Genomic DNA, 17157 nt, shown 5'->3' on the forward strand with positions numbered 1-17157 from the left:
AACTTTCAACGTTATTTATGTTTATATGAAGAAATAACCGTCCAAAATTATGAAAAAGCCCAAATGCATCGAGTTGGATGCACAAACCTTAATTCAAAGTTTGTGATCTTAATTAAACATAGTCGACGTATAATATTTTTTTACATGACATAATATCTCAATAGAATTTACCATAAACAATAATTCTAGTCTTTATGTTTTATATTATATAGCAAGTATATCAAGGTTGTTATGATTAAAGTTCTTTTTAGTCTAAATGGATTGACTAAAAATGTTAATATCCCAACATATAAGTTGAGAGTGGATTTATTAAATGATAACTCAACTAAGTATCAATATGGATTGTGATGCAGTCAGTGACAGAGCTATGACTTTGATTAATAAGGTTCAAAATTTGAAGAAGTAGAAACACAACAATTGAATGTGGTCCAACATCTGTTATGTATACATTAAAAAATATTTTAACCATATATAAATAATATAATTTTTTATCGAAGGAAGTTCGACTGACTCCCACCCCTCTAACACAAGGTGGCTCACCCTGGGTGCAGTGGTAGAATTGCTCCATCCTTAATCATAGATTTCGATTCGAACCTTATGAAAAAAATTTTATTGAAAGCTTTTCCAATGAATCTAATTATGACCAAAATTTAATCGAAATTTCAATATAAGTACCACAAACGGCAATAGAAAAAAAAAATAAAACCTCAACTAAGTAATACTGTAGACGGTAGTAGTAGTTATTATGAAAATTAATATGAGAAAGAAACCTTGTAAAATTGAGACACTTATGGCCCAGACTTGACGTGTTCGAAACGCCATTGTATTTCTGTGAATCAAACTGAGAAGAAAGATGAAGAGACGTTCATCGGAGACGAAGTTGTTGAAAGAACTGGTCTTGTATGCGGCGAGCGCCGCTCTCAGCAGCCTTGTTTTGTTTGTGGGGCTCCGACAACTTGACCCGAATCGACATGCGTCCAAAAAGGCTCTTGAACACAAGAAGGAACTTGCTAAGCGCCTTGGTCGACCTATCATTCAAACCAATTCCTACGAGGTTATTCTCCAATCTCCTCTCTGTATTTCCCCCCTTTTTAATTTTCCAAGTATGAAAGTTAAGAGTGCTTAGTTTTCTTAACCAGATATCTCGGTTGCGTTCACTTGGGTATGGTGCAAATCCGTATTTAGTCGGGTCAATACTTTTTTTTTTGCCTTAGACTTCCATTATTGATCACTATGGTCTATTGTGTAGTATTGTTTAGAATGAAACAAGCATGCTAGGTAGCTGAAATTGAAAATTGCCGGTGAAAGCTTGCATGTTCAACTTTCTTTCTATAATTTTGGTTTTATATTTTAGACCTTGGTAAATTTGATTATTATTTTTTTCGCTTTGTTTGCTGGAGGAGCTAATTATTTTTAATAAGAAGATAGTGTGTGTCATGGATGCATTGTTGTGAGATGGAAGGAGCAATGCCATGACACTCACTGGAGAAAGTTTGTAAAAAAGCAGCAGTAGTTCTTTCAATCATGATAAAGTGATAAAGTGTTAAGAGATATTACCCATATTTGAGGGGCATCAGGTGATCCATGCCAAGAGATACTTCAGAAGTTGTTCTAGCATGCTGGAACAAAGAGGGGAATATGTCAGGTCATAATGGAAGATTGCCTCTGCCTTAATTTGGTGGACAATATGGAAGGAAAAGGATCAGAGATGCTTTGAAAACAAGAGCATCCCTTTCCAGAGTTTGAAGATGAACTGCTTAGTGACCTTTTATTTTGGTGTATCCATGTTCTCCCCAAAGAGGTGGAGGATATTACCCATATTTTAGACAGTTTAGGAGGGGTGTAAGTAATAGATTTTTTTTTTGTTTGTTCTCTTTATCCTACTGCTGTAATTACTACTGAAATACATTATTGGTGTATTTCTTGTTTATAAAAATGTTAACTTTCTTAAAAGAATAAATAAAGTGTTAATAGAAAAGTTTGAGTCTCCATGGTAAGATATGCTACTATTAATTAGTATTAAGTTGAGTAGACCATCCTTTATTCAGTGAATAATCTGTTGGTCGAGCAATAATCATGGCATTGTGCTTGTCAAACGGACAGACTCTTTAGAATGGAGGATAGTGTTTCCAATCATTTTCAAGTATTTTGTCTGACTTGTATCCAAAGTAAACGTTTTCGTCAAAATGGGAAGACTTTCCTCACTTATGGGAGGAAATCGCTTTTCTTTAGAAATATCTTAACTCTCAACTTTTTTTTTTTCACTTGGTTCCTTTCAAAAAATCACTTGTTTCAACCAACAATTCGGTACTGTTTCAGATTTTACTAAAACACTATCTGTTTCCCATACCCTCAATGATTATCATATCTATATATTCAACCAAACACGGAAAACTTATAGAAACTAATTTCCAAAACCTTCCATGGAGAACATTTCCATACATACCAAATGCACCTGAACCCAAAGTTCCTAAAACTTGCACTGCTTATTTCATCCTCTGTGTCACTCAGTCTGATTTACATGATGATCGTATATTTCATTTTAATTTAATATTCTTGATGAGCTGGGATCAAATTTGTGTGCTGGTTGATTGTGATCACTTCCCTACTGGTCTATGAGAGGTTTTCCCCTTGAAATAATTTGGTTCACAGGGATGTTATGATAACCAATTATTACCTACATGCTTTATTAATTTGGTATGCTATATTTCCTTGTTGGTATGCTTGGTAACGTGCAGTCAAAAGCAATCATTTTCATATTGAATTATTTAAGCCCCCTTGTACTTTGTCAACAGGATGTAATAGCCTGTGATGTAATCAACCCTGATCATATAGATGTGGAATTTGATTCCATTGGTGGATTGGAATCTATTAAGCAAGCTCTATTTGAATTGGTAATTCTTCCCTTGAGGAGGTCTGAACTCTTTTCTGGGAAGCTTCTGGGTCCTCAAAAAGGAGTTTTGCTCTATGGACCCCTGGAACTGGAAAGACGATGCTTGCCAAAGCAATTGCTAAGGAATCAAGTGCTGTTTTTATTAATGTGAGAACATCGAATTTGATGAGCAAATGGTTTGGTGATACCCAAAAACTCGGTGAGTTGGATCTTGTCCTTACTCTTTCAAGATTCTTTCAGCATTATCTTTCCTTGTTTTGATTGTTCAAATTTGCTTGGCCCTTGTTTTACTTGTGAATCTTGTCTTGATTGTTATTCAGGCTCGACAAGCATTGTTCCACAGTGAATAAGATATCCAAGAGACCCTAGTGTTTTGCAATTTTATTAGTATATTATTTTTGAGGGGATTAAAATTCATCATCAAAGGAGTTGCTTAGTTTTGGCAAGTCTATAACAATTGTGTAGTTATCATTCTTTATGGAATTATCTCATTCAAACAAAGTTTTTTAGGGCATAAACAAACACATGATTTCAAGTCTCTCTTGCTAAGTTTTGATTGCATTCTTTCCATATTTATGTGCACAATAGGAAGGACAAGTCATGATCTGCACTTTTAGATACATCTCTCTTTCAGTTGAAATTTTTCTTTTGTGATAATATGGTGTTCTTGTTGAGTAGGATAAAGAGTAGAGCGCGCTTGGTTCTTCTCTGGGTGTTCTTTGCATAAAATCTCAAATGGAACCGTCATTGGTAGTTTTTGAAATCAAAACTTCATAGTGAACATATTCTACTAGGATTTGCAACTGCATTGGTTTGAGCTGTTTGGCTGTTTAAAAGTAGTTCTTTCAGTGCTGTAACCTGTGATCCACAAAGTAACCTGTTCAGTTGCTAACAAATTTCAAACAAGTTTCTTGCTGCAAAATCCAAGAATCGGCATGGAAAGTCCAAACTTGCGCAACATGAGGATATGAAACACAAGTATAATGATTATTGCGATAAGAGACAATTTCAAGTGCATGCTTCATAGATATCAAAAATAGGATAAAGAATCATAGATTATCAAAACAAAAATTAAATAAGTGAAGAGGGAGAAAGGGTTGGGACATCAAAAAAGCAATTATTAGATTTCTTGTCCTACATTTCTTATAGGACTGTTTGTATAGACATTGTAGGTATGGTCCCATTCATCTTTGGGTTGGAAGAATTCTACTACAATGGTTGCAAGAAGCTGATGACAGATTTCTATCTACCACAATGAAGTGCAAACTGCAAACCCCATCAGATCTACCAATCCTTTTATTCTTTTCTGGGCTTAGTTAAATCTTGAGACTACACAGTCCTCAGGCTTTGGTCTAGTGATATGAGCACAGTGCTAATGTGTGGGTCAGGTGCAAGTCACAAGTTCGAAACTTACTGCAGAGAAAAACCTAAAATTTAAGTGATGAAGAATTAGAGTGATGGGCCCATTATCCACCGTGTTTTGGACTGTGCTCCAATACCCTCAGAGGTTTCTTTGTTATTAAAAAATAATCTTGAGCCTCCACTTTAGTTGGAAAGAGGGCGAGGTGAGACAGCGTGATGTTAGAGGGGGAGATGAAAATGAAACACGAGGAGAGTGTGGATTGCATAGCACGGAGTAGTGTTTGCTGGTGACCTCAACACTGAGATACTTTGGAAAAGAGGGAAGGATGAAGGGAAAATATTGTAAGGAGAGGTTAGTGGCAAATGAAAGCACTTGATAAGTAAAGAAGATTGTTATAGGTTGTCAGTTGGTGCAAAATGTAGTTAAAGATGCTCTATTTAGTATTGGAATGGAATGGACTTGAATAGAGTAGAGGGATACAAAGGATGCATATAACTGACTACAACTAATTTGGATGGATGTTGATTGACCAGTGTTGTCAAAGGCGCGCTTAAAGCATGCTTAAGCCCTGAAGTGATGCTCAAAACGTGTTGAACCCTTTGCCTTTCTTAAGGGTGCTTTTGTATCGTCATCAAGGTTCTAAGGCCTACTTTTCCTTGACAATGAGCCTCTTCTAAATAGGCGACACTAAACAATTGATATTTCACTTCATAGTAATTATTTTTCAATTTCTTTGTTCATATATTTGACATTCATGCTTATGATTATTAGTCTTGGACTTAACATATATATTTGTATTTTTCTCCCTTTGTGTCTTTTTTATTAAAGCTCGCGTTTTATTTGCACTTAAAGCTTCAATGGACCTCAGAGCTTTTTTGCGCTTTTTTGCTTTTGATAACACTGTGATTGACACATATAAGCTTAGGGTTATGGTCTGGTTTTCAGTAGCATCTTGCCATTTATATCAAAGCTGATAAAAGATCATTATCGATCAGTTCATGTGGAAAACTGCTGGTTTATCTCCAGCTTAATTTGCTTTTTTTTTTCTTTTTCTGAAAGGCAATTGAGGGAGTTCTTTTGCTTACGCATGTTTAGTTAAGGAAATTGAATTGTTATGTTTTTGCTCGATGAAGGAGCTGTTACTTTATTTCTGTGCCAACAGATTTTGAAATCAGGAAAAAGAACGACATATTACTAATTCTAAACTCATGAACCTAGTTATTATCCAGCTTAGATACATTTCAAAGCTAGTGAAATTATATTTAAAATGATTTTCATTAAGCATGTGTTGGGAAACCTTCTTGTGCGACTATATGTTGTAGCTTGTGCAAATTGTATGTGGCAACTGATATTGCGCTATCTTTCAGCTTCGTTTTGAAGAATGAAGAGATTTTTGAGTTTTGTGTAGGTATAGTTAAAAAAATTATGTTTGTATACAAGGATTCTGTAAATGTAGGAATAAACTTGAAGGTAGTTTGGTTCACTTACTAGTTATGTGCAGGGTTTATAATGCAAGAAATGTTTCACATATACCTAGTGTAGTACCACCAGTGTTTTGGACGGCGAAAGCCGACAAGGGTCTGCCTCGCCTTGAGGCGAGGCGAGCGGCGGGGTGCTCACCTTTTTGAATTGAGGCGCCAATTAATATCAAAAACTTAAAATATTAATTGCATATATAAATATCCAAAATCTCAATAGCAATAACATATTAGCAAATATCTCAATTCAAAAACTAATAGTAGATGGTAGATGCTAAAGTCTAGAACTTGAATGAATCAATAATTCATAAGACAATTGAGAAGCAATACTAGAACTCTTAAAACAGAGATCCTGCACATGAAGAAGAGAAGAAGAAGAGGAAGAAAAAAAGTGCTGAAAACGTACCTGCTGAAGGTCGCGAAGCAGAGGATAAAGAAGAACTGAAGATCAGAGAAGAAGAAGTACCCTCTGAAGGTTGCGAAGCTGGAGAAGAGAGTCGCGACTGCGAACCGGAGAGAAAAAAGGGAGAAGAGAGTCTGCCTATGGACTTCCATACCATAGGCAGACCCATTGCACTGAAGCCAAGGAGCAAAAGGTGTTTTTGCAACATGAGGTTTGATTCCAGTTTGAACACTGGTGGCTAGTGTTCATTGTCTTAATAACAAAAGTGATTTTGATGTTTCTCGGGAGAAACTTTGATTATGCTATAGAAATAAATGCATAAAAATTTCACCTTTGAAATCTTACAAATACCCCCACCCCCAAAAGAGCAAGATGAGGTTGTATAAAGTGTTGAAGGATCTTATTGTAGTCTTAGTTGTTCTTAGAATTCTATTTGTGATTGCCTGTGTTACTGATTTGGATTAAGTGACTCAAAAAAGTGGTTTGTATAGGGTTTGTTATTCAACTTGATGTTAAGACTTCTCCATTGATTTCTCCTCCTATATTTTATACAGTTGCTGCAGTGTTTAGTTTAGCACATAAACTTCAGCCTGCAATTATTTTCATTGACGAAGTGGATAGCTTTTTGGGTCAGCGCAAATCTACTGACAATGAGGCGTCAACAAACATGAAGACTGAATTCATGGCTTTATGGGATGGTTTTACCACAGATCGTAGGTGCACTCCTTAGTGAGATGATTCTTTGTCAGTTGCTTTCATCACCGTCACATATATTGCAAACTTTCCCCAAGATATTATGCAATTTGAGATGGTTGTCTTTTATCTAATTAATGATTTAGCGAAGGAAGTTCTGGTGACTTTATTTACTGCAGTTATGTTTATGTAGAAAATGCACAGGTTATGGTTCTTGCTGCTACTAATCTGCCATCTGAGCTTGATGAAGCAATTCTTCGACATCTTCCTCAGGCCTTTGAGATTGGAATACCTGACCGCAGAGAGAGAGCTGAGATTTTGAAGGTGATCCTGAGGAGCGAGAAGGTAGAAGATAACATCAACTATGACGGCATTGCTAGTCTCTGTGATGGATACACTGGTTCTGATCTTCTTAAGCTATGTAAAAAAGCTGTCTACTTCCCCATCCGGGACTTGCTTAATGATGAGAAGAGTGGAAAGCGAACTGCGGTTAGATAGTATTCTTTTTCTCAAATTTCTATTTTGAAGTTGTACTCTCCTTCAGGAAAAGTTGCTAAGTGATAGTTACAGACACAAATGTAGTTTTAGGGACTTTGCCTTATATGTTGAATGCACATTAAAAAAAGGATAGATAAGGAGAATTTAAGATGGAAGTACAGCTTTTTGGGCTACAAGGAACAGCTAGTCCGCTTGAACTGCTTCGACCTCCTCCGAAGCTTTAACATGATACTGCAGACAGTGTTGCCTTTCTTCCTAGAAAGGGAACCTTCTCAGATGTCTTCCCCGATACTGAACGATTAAGTCTCCTTTATACATGCGACCCTTTTGAATTTTCTGGATATCAAATAGATTTAGGAGTCTGATTCAACTATGTAACAGGCACCATAGGAAAAATAAATATAGGAACAGAACGACCAGTCAAGGATCTTGTTGTTTTTTCTTATTTTCTTTCTAAACGAACACTGCATCTGCAACTGCCATCTAGTTATTGCTACGCATGGTGTTTATAGAGCCAAGCTGTTAAGCTATCGAATTAGAGTATCAAGGTTGCTTAAATAGAGAGGGGGACATTAGCAATTTATCTGGTTTAGGCTGGTCTAAGTATCCTTATTTCTCTTTAAGCAGGAGCCAAGACCGCTGTCGAAATTGGATTTGGAAAAGGTTTTAGCTACGTCGAAAAAGACTAAGGTTGCTGCAAGTGAATACAGCAGGTTAAGCTCAAGGCGTGCAGATTCCGATTCCGATTCCGATTCTTATCCTGTACAGGTTTGAAATTAACGAGATTTCTAAGCTTGTGGTTTCCCAAATTCTGAATCTCCAGTCAGATAACCAGAATTCCTAATTACCTATAGGATTTCCTATAAATTATCAGTCTGTTTAAATTTTGATTTTTAAAAATTCTTTTTGTGGCTATTGTGGATGCCGAAGAATACCTTTAGACCACTGTAGTTCTGCTATTAACTTGTAAAAGTATTGCATAGTTTCGCAGTGGTGAAAAATTACTGCTTTTTTTTCTCATCCTGGGTGGTTCTAACGTATTTCATTTTATTTAATTGGTGTGGTGTTCAGAACTTGAATGCATATATGGAAATTTACAATATTTGTTTCTTTATAGAAAGGAGAAGAATATATCTTATCTCCAGGTGAACAGAACTTTCCTGTAATTTGAAAGAGTATTCGACTTCAATTGGGACACTTGTGTAGGTTATTGACAGTTTTCATATCGACCACTTATCCTTTGCCATAAAGCCCCCATAACTTCTTATTGCCTAGGCTCTAGTGTAACCTAATTAATCAAATATCAGCAATTCATCCTTAGGGAAGAGTCAATTAATGCTGAATTCCATAGGGGTGATGGGCAGTGATTATTCTTTATTCTTTATAACTTTAGTAAGGCTGCACGTTTTTCTTTAATCAAGCTGATATGTTTATTATTTTTCTTATTTTATTGTACACTTGCTATCTTCTACCGGTATCAATCAAGTACCTGTTTCATCGAAATTTGGACGGATAAAAATTTATTTTTTTTTGGCTTAATTGAAATGTAAATATTGCCTTTTTTTTATATGATTTTTATTCATTTCATTGATATCGGGATCTTACTTTACAATAGAGTCTAAAAGTTTTTCTTTTACGTGTGTGTTTGGTATGAAGATTTTTTTTTTTGATTTTTCATATTTATGAGTTTGAGTTATCAAAGGAGCAAAAAGGGCGAAAGCCTTCTAGGGAAGGGTAAAAAAAAGGTTGGTCAAAATTTTAGGAAAATAAATTGTTTAAAAATGAGAATAATTAGAAAAAACAAGTTTGCAAGTGACATTTCACATTGATGTATCCTTCCTATCCTCTAACCCACCTTATTTTCACCCCTTGGAGCCCCGGCCCCATCTACATATCCCCACAACTCAACTCCTACCTTTCATAGTATTTATCTAAATTATATATAAATAATTTTAGAATAAGCGGATAATATCTTTTACATATATACGAAACACAGATGAATAAATAAACAAACACTTATTTTTTTAAAAAAATTACTTTTCATGAAAAACATTTTCCTTTTTGTACCGAACACAGTGGTCAAATTGGATCATTTTCGTCTCGGGACCTTTTACTTTTTTTCATCATGTGGGAGTTAGAATTAATTCCTGTTTATCTACTTCTAGCCATGTGGGGAGGAAAGAAACGTCTGTACTCAGCTACAAAATTTATTTTGTACACGGCCGGGGGTTCTGTTTTTCTCTTAATGGGAGTTTTGGGTATTGCTTTATATGGTTCTAATGAACCAACATTAAATTTTGAAACATCAGTTAATCAGTCATATCCTGTGGTTTTTGAAATAATCTTCTATATTGGATTTTTTATTGCTTTTGCTGTCAAATCGCCCATTATCCCCCTACACACATGGTTACCAGATACCCATGGAGAAGCGCATTACAGTACTTGTATGCTTCTAGCCGGAATCTTATTAAAAATGGGAGCGTATGGATTAATCTTGGCTTAAATTCCGGCAACTGATGCGAGTAAAAGGAAGTTCAAAGAAGGGAAACTAATTAATGAGCAAACCCCGGCTTAGGACATTTTGTTTAGACGGTAGGGACCAATTCTAGTGAAATTAGTTGGTATTTTGTAGTGCCAATCAATGTTCGATTCAAAATGTTAAAAGAAGTGTCAGCATGGCAGGAACTTCCTGTTTTACCCTTCTGCCTTGTCATGTTCTTTTGCCTATAAGTTTTGGGAGGACTTGGCTGCTTTTGGGACCCTGTGACAGTCATTGCTGTTCATGTCCAAATGCAAATGATTATAATTGCAGGGGAATACCCCAACAGTTATAGGACTAGACGGAAAACTTTAATACTATACACCAAATGACGAATCTTATTTAGTACTTGCAATGATGTATGCGCATATTGGTTTGTGTAATTTCCATATTTATGTTGCTACTAGTTGCGTCATTATTCAGAAATTAATGGATAAATTGTTTTAAGTTTGGACCGAAACTTCCTAGGATTGGTTTAATTCTAAGATGCCAAAAGATGACCGAAAGTGAACTAGACATGCCACATGTGGCATATAACGACTAATGAGTGTATCTAAGCTTAGATGTTATCTAAAAAACCGACCTACTTTTCACAGCCTTGCAATAATTTTCTTTTTCTTGCTTATCTTTAACTCTCAGCCCCTTCCCTTCGTGGCTTGCCTTGTTCTTTCAGGTTGGTCTTTCTACTTCACTAAGTCATATTCCATTCGTGTAATGGATAAAAGATAATAGTTAATTTAAATCTCATCGCCTCAAGTATAATAGTACAAGTGGATTTTGAAAATGAAGAACTTTTAGGATTACTATTTAGTGAATTTATTATATGTAAAGGTATACAATTGAATTAGTTGAATCAATAATTTCTGGTCAAATTGGAAAAAAGGATTTTGAGTCTTGGCATCGGGACGCCTACTTTGGCCAAAAACACCACAAAAAGCATAACTACTCATCCACGTTAATTCCCAAATAAAAAGTTCACATAACGTGAAAACCCTTTATTATGAATTTTCAAGTAGACTAATCTTTGTTGAACTTAGACCTACTGGACCTAATTTCAAACTATAAAAGTCGTAGGACAGTTCATGCTGTTGAAAATATATCATGGTTGAACATGTGCAAACATTCTTGATATCAATTGACAATTCTAAAAATTCTTTTGTTTCAAATGTCAAATTTATACTAATATACTACAGTCCCCATCTCATAAAATGCTTATTCAGACTAGTATTTATACCAAACACAATATATAGTTACATACCTTATGCCTTCTATATACACTTTTAACACACAATTATTTTTAAAAATATGATATGTGTAAAGTAAATACCCTTTTTTTTTGTCTCTTCCCCCTCCCTTCCATAGAAATAAGAAAATGAACCTGTGAATGATCCCATTATTTTTATTGGGAAAAGAGAAAAGAGGAATGTCAGTAAAAGACATAAATGGATACAAACATATAATAAAGAAGATAAATGACTTTGAATATTGAACGCGACTTTTAATTTGTACATGCATTGCTACTGAAATGGGAAAAAACGCTGCTTCGATTATATTGGTCAAAATCAAATATGACCACCGGGATTTTTTTTAACTATAACATCACACATGGAATAATTAACATTCAAAAATATACTCATTTGAATAGGAAACCACAAGGAAATAGATCTCTAATCCTTACTAGTAAATAGTAATAATCATTAATTAGTATGTTTTACTTGTCATAACGAAAATACAAAGGGTATTATATTACTTTAATTAGTCTTACACATACAATTGTATAGTCATATAAGCACATCGAAAAAAACGGGAGATTTTGTTCTCCAGCCCTTTTACAAAATTATTTTAAATTTTTTTATCTTTTTTATATAAGAGATTTTTATTTTTATATCTAATAAGTTTTTATTTTTACACATAAAAAGTTTGTAAAGATCTTTTTTTATAAATATTATTTAATTTGTAAGGAATTGTTTGGTAGATGATTAAAGTTATGCTAATATTAATAATGTAGTGATTAGTTATGATAAAGTTTATCTATATATTATTTTATAAAGATATCAAGTATACAAGATTTGGTTATTCCCTTTATATGTTCATAATATAAATACATAGATTTTCTTGTAATTTTCTCATAACTTATACATTTATTAATTTAGTAGATTTTTAAATTATAAATAAGTGATTTTTTTAGCTTGGATACACCTTAAGAAGAAATTTCATGTATTAAATAAGGGTAATTTTTTTTTTTAACTATGTAAAACATCATCATCAACAACAACACAGTGAAATCCCACAACGTGGGGTCTGGAGAGGGTAGAGTGTACGCAGACCTTACTCCTACCAAGGTAGGACGGTTGTTTCCGAGAGACCCTCGGCTCAAAAAAAACATAAAAAGGGATCAGATAAGGTTAAACAATTCAAAGCGATATAGGAAAATAAATAACGAAAACGTCGCAGATAAAATAGAGTAATCAAAGTACATAAAGTAATAAATAATAACAGAAATACCAAAAATGAGAGCACAAGAAATTGTAATGTGCTAATGCACCTACGAATAGGGAAGAATAACGAGACTATGTACTAGCCTTCTATCCTAATGTGCTGTAACTGCATCATGTCCTGTCTAATCACCTCTCCCCAATACTTCTCCGGCCTACCCCTACCTCTTCTGAAATCATCCATGGCCAACCTCTCACACCTCCTCACTGGGGCATCTGTGTCTTTCCTCTTCACATGACCAAACCATCTCAGTCGCATTTCCCGCATCTTGTCTTCCACCAAGGTCACTCTCACCTTGTCCCGAATAGCCTCATTTCTAATCCTGACGCTCTTGGTGTGGCCACACATCCATCTCAACATTCTCATCTCGGTAACTTTCATCTTTAGAATGTGAGAGATCTTAACTGTCCAACACTCTGCCCCATACAACATAGCCGCTTTAACCATCACTTTGTAGAACTTGCCCTTCAGTTGTGGTGGCACCTTTTTGTCACATAGCATTCCGGAAGCGAGCCTCCATTTTATCTACCCTGCCCCAATATGATGTGTGACATCATCGTCAATCTCCTTGTTGCCTTTATGATAGACTCAAGATACTTGAAACTACTTCTCTTTTGGATGGCTTGGGCACCAAGCCTAACTTCCACGCCAACCTCCTGAGGTGTCTCACTGAACTTGCACTCTAAGTACTCTGTCTTGGTCCTACTCAGCTTAAACCCTTTAGACTCTAAGGTATGTCTCCAATCCTCCATCTTAGCGTTAACTCCGCTACGAGTCTCATCGATCAGGACTATGTCATCCGCGAAAAGCATACACCATGGCACCTCATCTTGAATTTGTCGCATCAATCCATCCATCACCAAGGCAAATAAAAACGGACTAAGAGCTGATCCTTGATGCAACCCCATCACAACTGGAAAGTGCTCTGAGTCCCCTCCTATTGTCCTTACCCTGATTTTGACTCCCTTATATATGTCCTTGATCACCCTAATGTATGCCACGGATACATCACTTATTTTGAAATAAATAAAAAAAAAACACTACTTATTTTGAAAAGAAGTGAGTAACTTAACTCCTAATCCATTACTACCTCCGTCCATATTAGACGGACATTTTCAATTTTATATGGTGATTAGAAAATTATTAATATATTGAAAGACTTTACCCTTTTGCCTTTTGTTTATAGCAATGCAATATATATAGCACAATGCAATATATATATAGAATATAGAAATAGCTAGTATTGAGAATTGTTTACAATTAAAAAGCCATATTAATTATAGGAGCAAAATAGGAAAAAATTAATTAATTCTATTTTGATTTTGTAAGTAATTAAGTAATATAAGAAAAACATTTTTAATAAGATGTTCATTTAATATGAGACGGATGAAATATCAAATATAATACATATTATATATTAATCATACTAAGATTTAATACATGCATAAGAGATCAATTTCCACTAACAAGGATCATAAATAAAATAATGACAGAAAAAAATTCCATTAATCCTCATTTGACCAATTAAACCTAGCAAATTATGCCGTCTCCGTCTGCAAGCCGTCTCTTAAATTCAAACAAACATATTTATAAAGACTTATTCATTAATTAATATGCTAACCTGCCAATCCCCCATCTCCTTAAATTTATTATTTATACTACTACTTCTTTCTTTACGCTTTTTCTCATCACTTTATATACTTTCTTTATTATTACATCCTTCATGATTTCATCTACCTTCTCATCATTATTTTCCCCTCAAATTCCCTTTTCCATCATTATATTTCATCGCTCCTGTTTCATTTTAATTTTTTTTCCATCATGTTTTTGTATTTGGTTGCAATAATTGCTTCATGTTTGTTTCTGAAGGTCGTGTTGAAAACTTCTTTACTGCAAATTGTGAAGAAATGGTGGAGATTTTTGGAGGATAGTTGTTATGTGTATCAGTTCTACAGGGTTCCGCAATTCAATCACAACATGCAGGAAAATCAATTGTATCGAAAAGTTTGTACTTATCTGAATTCTCTCCCCTATGTTGAAGATTTTGATTTCACCAACCTAATCTCCGGCGATAAGTCCAATGAAATTAGCCTCGTTTTGGATTCCAATCAGACTGTTGTTGACAAATTCCTCAGCGCCAGAGTTTTTTGGATCAATGAGAAAGATGAATTTACAGGTCTGAAAGCGCTTGTTATGAAGATTAGGAAAAAAGATAAGCGTCGAATTCTCCAGCCTTATCTTCAGTATATACACTCTGTGTTTGATGAAATCGAGCAGAGGAAAAAGGAGGTGAGATTATTAGTCAATGTAGATAATGAACCTCAGAGAAATGGACGATGGAGATCAGTGCCGTTCACACATCCAGCAACTTTTGATACGGTAGTGATGGACACGGATCTCAAGAACAAGGTGAAATCCGATTTGGAATCGTTTCAAAAATCAAAACAGTACTATCACCGCCTCGGCAAAGTTTGGAAACGGAGTTATCTTCTCTACGGACCTTCCGGCACCGGAAAATCAACGTTTATCGCCGGAATAGCGAATATGCTGAACTACGACGTGTACGACGTCGATTTATCTAAAGTCACAGACGATTCGGATCTGAAAATGCTTCTGTTACAAACCACAAGTAAGTCGCTAATCGTTATCGAAGATCTCGATAGTTACCTTGGGACCAAATCAACGGCTCCGAGTTTATCTGGAATTCTCAACTTTATGGATGGAATATTCTCGTGTTGTGGAGAAGAGCGAATCATGATATTCACCATCAACAACAAAGATCAAATTGATCCGACGGTTCTCCGGCCAGGAAGAATCGACGTTCACATACACTTCCCTTTATGTAATTTCAACGCTTTCAAAAGCCTAGCGAATAGCCATTTGGGTTTAAAAGACCACAAGCTTTTCCCACAAGTAGAGGAGATTCTCCAAACCGGGGCGGCTCTCAGCCCGGCTGAAATCGGCGAGATCATGATATCGAACCGGAGCTCGCCGACCCGGGCATTGAAAACTGTCATTTCAGCTCTACAAATCAACACCGAGTCAAGGGCGGCGACTCGGCATGCACGGCGGTTGAGTGAGACCGGGTCGAATCGAACCATGGAGGAAACAGGTGATTCGGGTATTTTCTGCAAAGAAAATTTGAGAGAGTTCAAGAAGCTCTATGGACTTTTACGAATAAGGAGTAGTAGAAAAGATTCCTCGTTCGAATTTGATACCTCGGATAAGGATAATTCAAGGCATGATCATTAACATATGTTTGTTTTGGGCATTAATAATGGACCCCTTACTTGCATAATCATTAGTTTATTTTAGCTTAATTTCAAAGTTGATTTTTTTTAGTTGAGTTAACATAAAGATTATTGTAGTTAGAAATTAGAATTCATTATCTTATATTGATTAATAGATTATTGATCAAAGTTATTTCACTGTTCAGGCAACTCCTATGTATGATGATGTTGTAATATCTTCAAATGTGCTTTTAACTATTAGTAGCTCTAATATGTTTCCTGTTCAATATAATAGCAATTAGCCTTTCGATTTCGTCATTTTTAAAGATATTGTGAACTCAAAAAGGTGAAATAATAACGTGTCACCTCTTCCAAAGTCCCTTTTTGAATACGTGGAAAGGTGGAGTACATGTATAATCGTTTACTTCGATTTTTTTGTTGTAGTATATATACATATGTATATCTAAACGAGGATCAGCACTTTGAACACAAGAGCTTATTTGATGCACTCAGCTCCTCTAACATGCATCATAGTCCTTTTGTGCAAGTGTGATGACCTATGCTTTTTTTTTCTATCATTTTTTTAATTAAAAAAGATGTACAGATACCGAGTTTCATATTGAAAACCTCAATGTATAGAGTGAAGTTCAAATGCATTAAATCACACAATGAATTGTGTTAATTATTCTTGTTTAATGTATACTTATCTGATACACTAGACATTATATGTGTTTAACAGTATTTTTTTGTCTAAGCAATACTGATATCGTGTGACTTCACTTTAACTAACATGCATCCACTTTTAATACCGTTTTAGTCATCTTCAAACTCTTAATCTTCCTCTAAATTATAATATCCATCGCTTCAAAGAATAAATATTCTCTAGAATATTCAAAAAGGAAGTGCATCATTCTCTACTATAGAAGAAATTCAGTAGGTGAAGATAGCAAACTTTATTGATTACCCATTGAATAAGGTAAGGTAGAAAAGAATCAATATCCATTAATAAAGGTGATTGACTTTGTTGTTTGATTGCATGACATTGTAGAAACTTATCTGTTCTTTGACTGTGCCAATTGAATAACAATGAACAATGAATGGAACCACAAAAAAAAAAAGTAATAAAATAATAAATTCACCAAATTTAAAAAGGAATAAAATAATAAATCCATCTTTAATTTGGTTTTGCTCTTCTCATCTTTGACTTATGGGCAATGAGCTATCCATTTCGTATCGTAAATTCTAGATATTATTATGGCATTTGCCCTACTTTCCATTCTCCCCAACTCAAATTAAATTGAGGCGATTAATAGATCGTTGAACATGATATTGTACTCTCTCGTCCATTTTACTTTGTCTTGTCATATTTCGTATTGTACACTTTTAAAAAAAATAATTTAATTAAGTTATTTTTATTTATTACATTTCCCAATTTAATACTATCTCCATCCATTTTTACTTGTCTAGTCTTTTAACTTGATACATCCCTTAAGAGAAATAAATAAAATGTCAATTTTACTATATCACTCTTGAATATAATAAATTCAATGCTTTGAGAATGCAT

The 17157-nt window shown here is 34.8% G+C and overlaps 1 protein-coding gene and 1 pseudogene across 1 annotated transcript; both read left to right on the forward strand.

The window, feature by feature from the left end:
* Positions 1-765: 765 nt before the first annotated feature.
* LOC129895821 (uncharacterized) lies at positions 766-8539 on the forward strand (annotated as a pseudogene).
* A 5513-nt stretch (positions 8540-14052) lies between these two features.
* On the forward strand, positions 14053-15786 carry LOC129896907 (AAA-ATPase At2g46620-like). Its single transcript, XM_055972898.1, has one exon. It carries the CDS (start codon positions 14185-14187, stop codon positions 15613-15615), a length of 1431 nt encoding a protein of 476 aa, XP_055828873.1. The 5' UTR covers positions 14053-14184; the 3' UTR covers positions 15616-15786.
* Positions 15787-17157: the final 1371 nt, after the last annotated feature.

Source organism: Solanum dulcamara, chromosome 7 (genome assembly GCF_947179165.1).
Source record: "Solanum dulcamara chromosome 7, daSolDulc1.2, whole genome shotgun sequence".
Classification (NCBI taxonomy): Eukaryota; Viridiplantae; Streptophyta; class Magnoliopsida; order Solanales; family Solanaceae; genus Solanum; species Solanum dulcamara.

Excerpts from the sequence above, each read along its gene's own strand:
- LOC129896907 (XM_055972898.1), top strand. The coding sequence starts at position 14,185 with ATGTTTTTGTATTTGGTTGCAATAATTGCTTCATGTTTGTTTCTGAAG.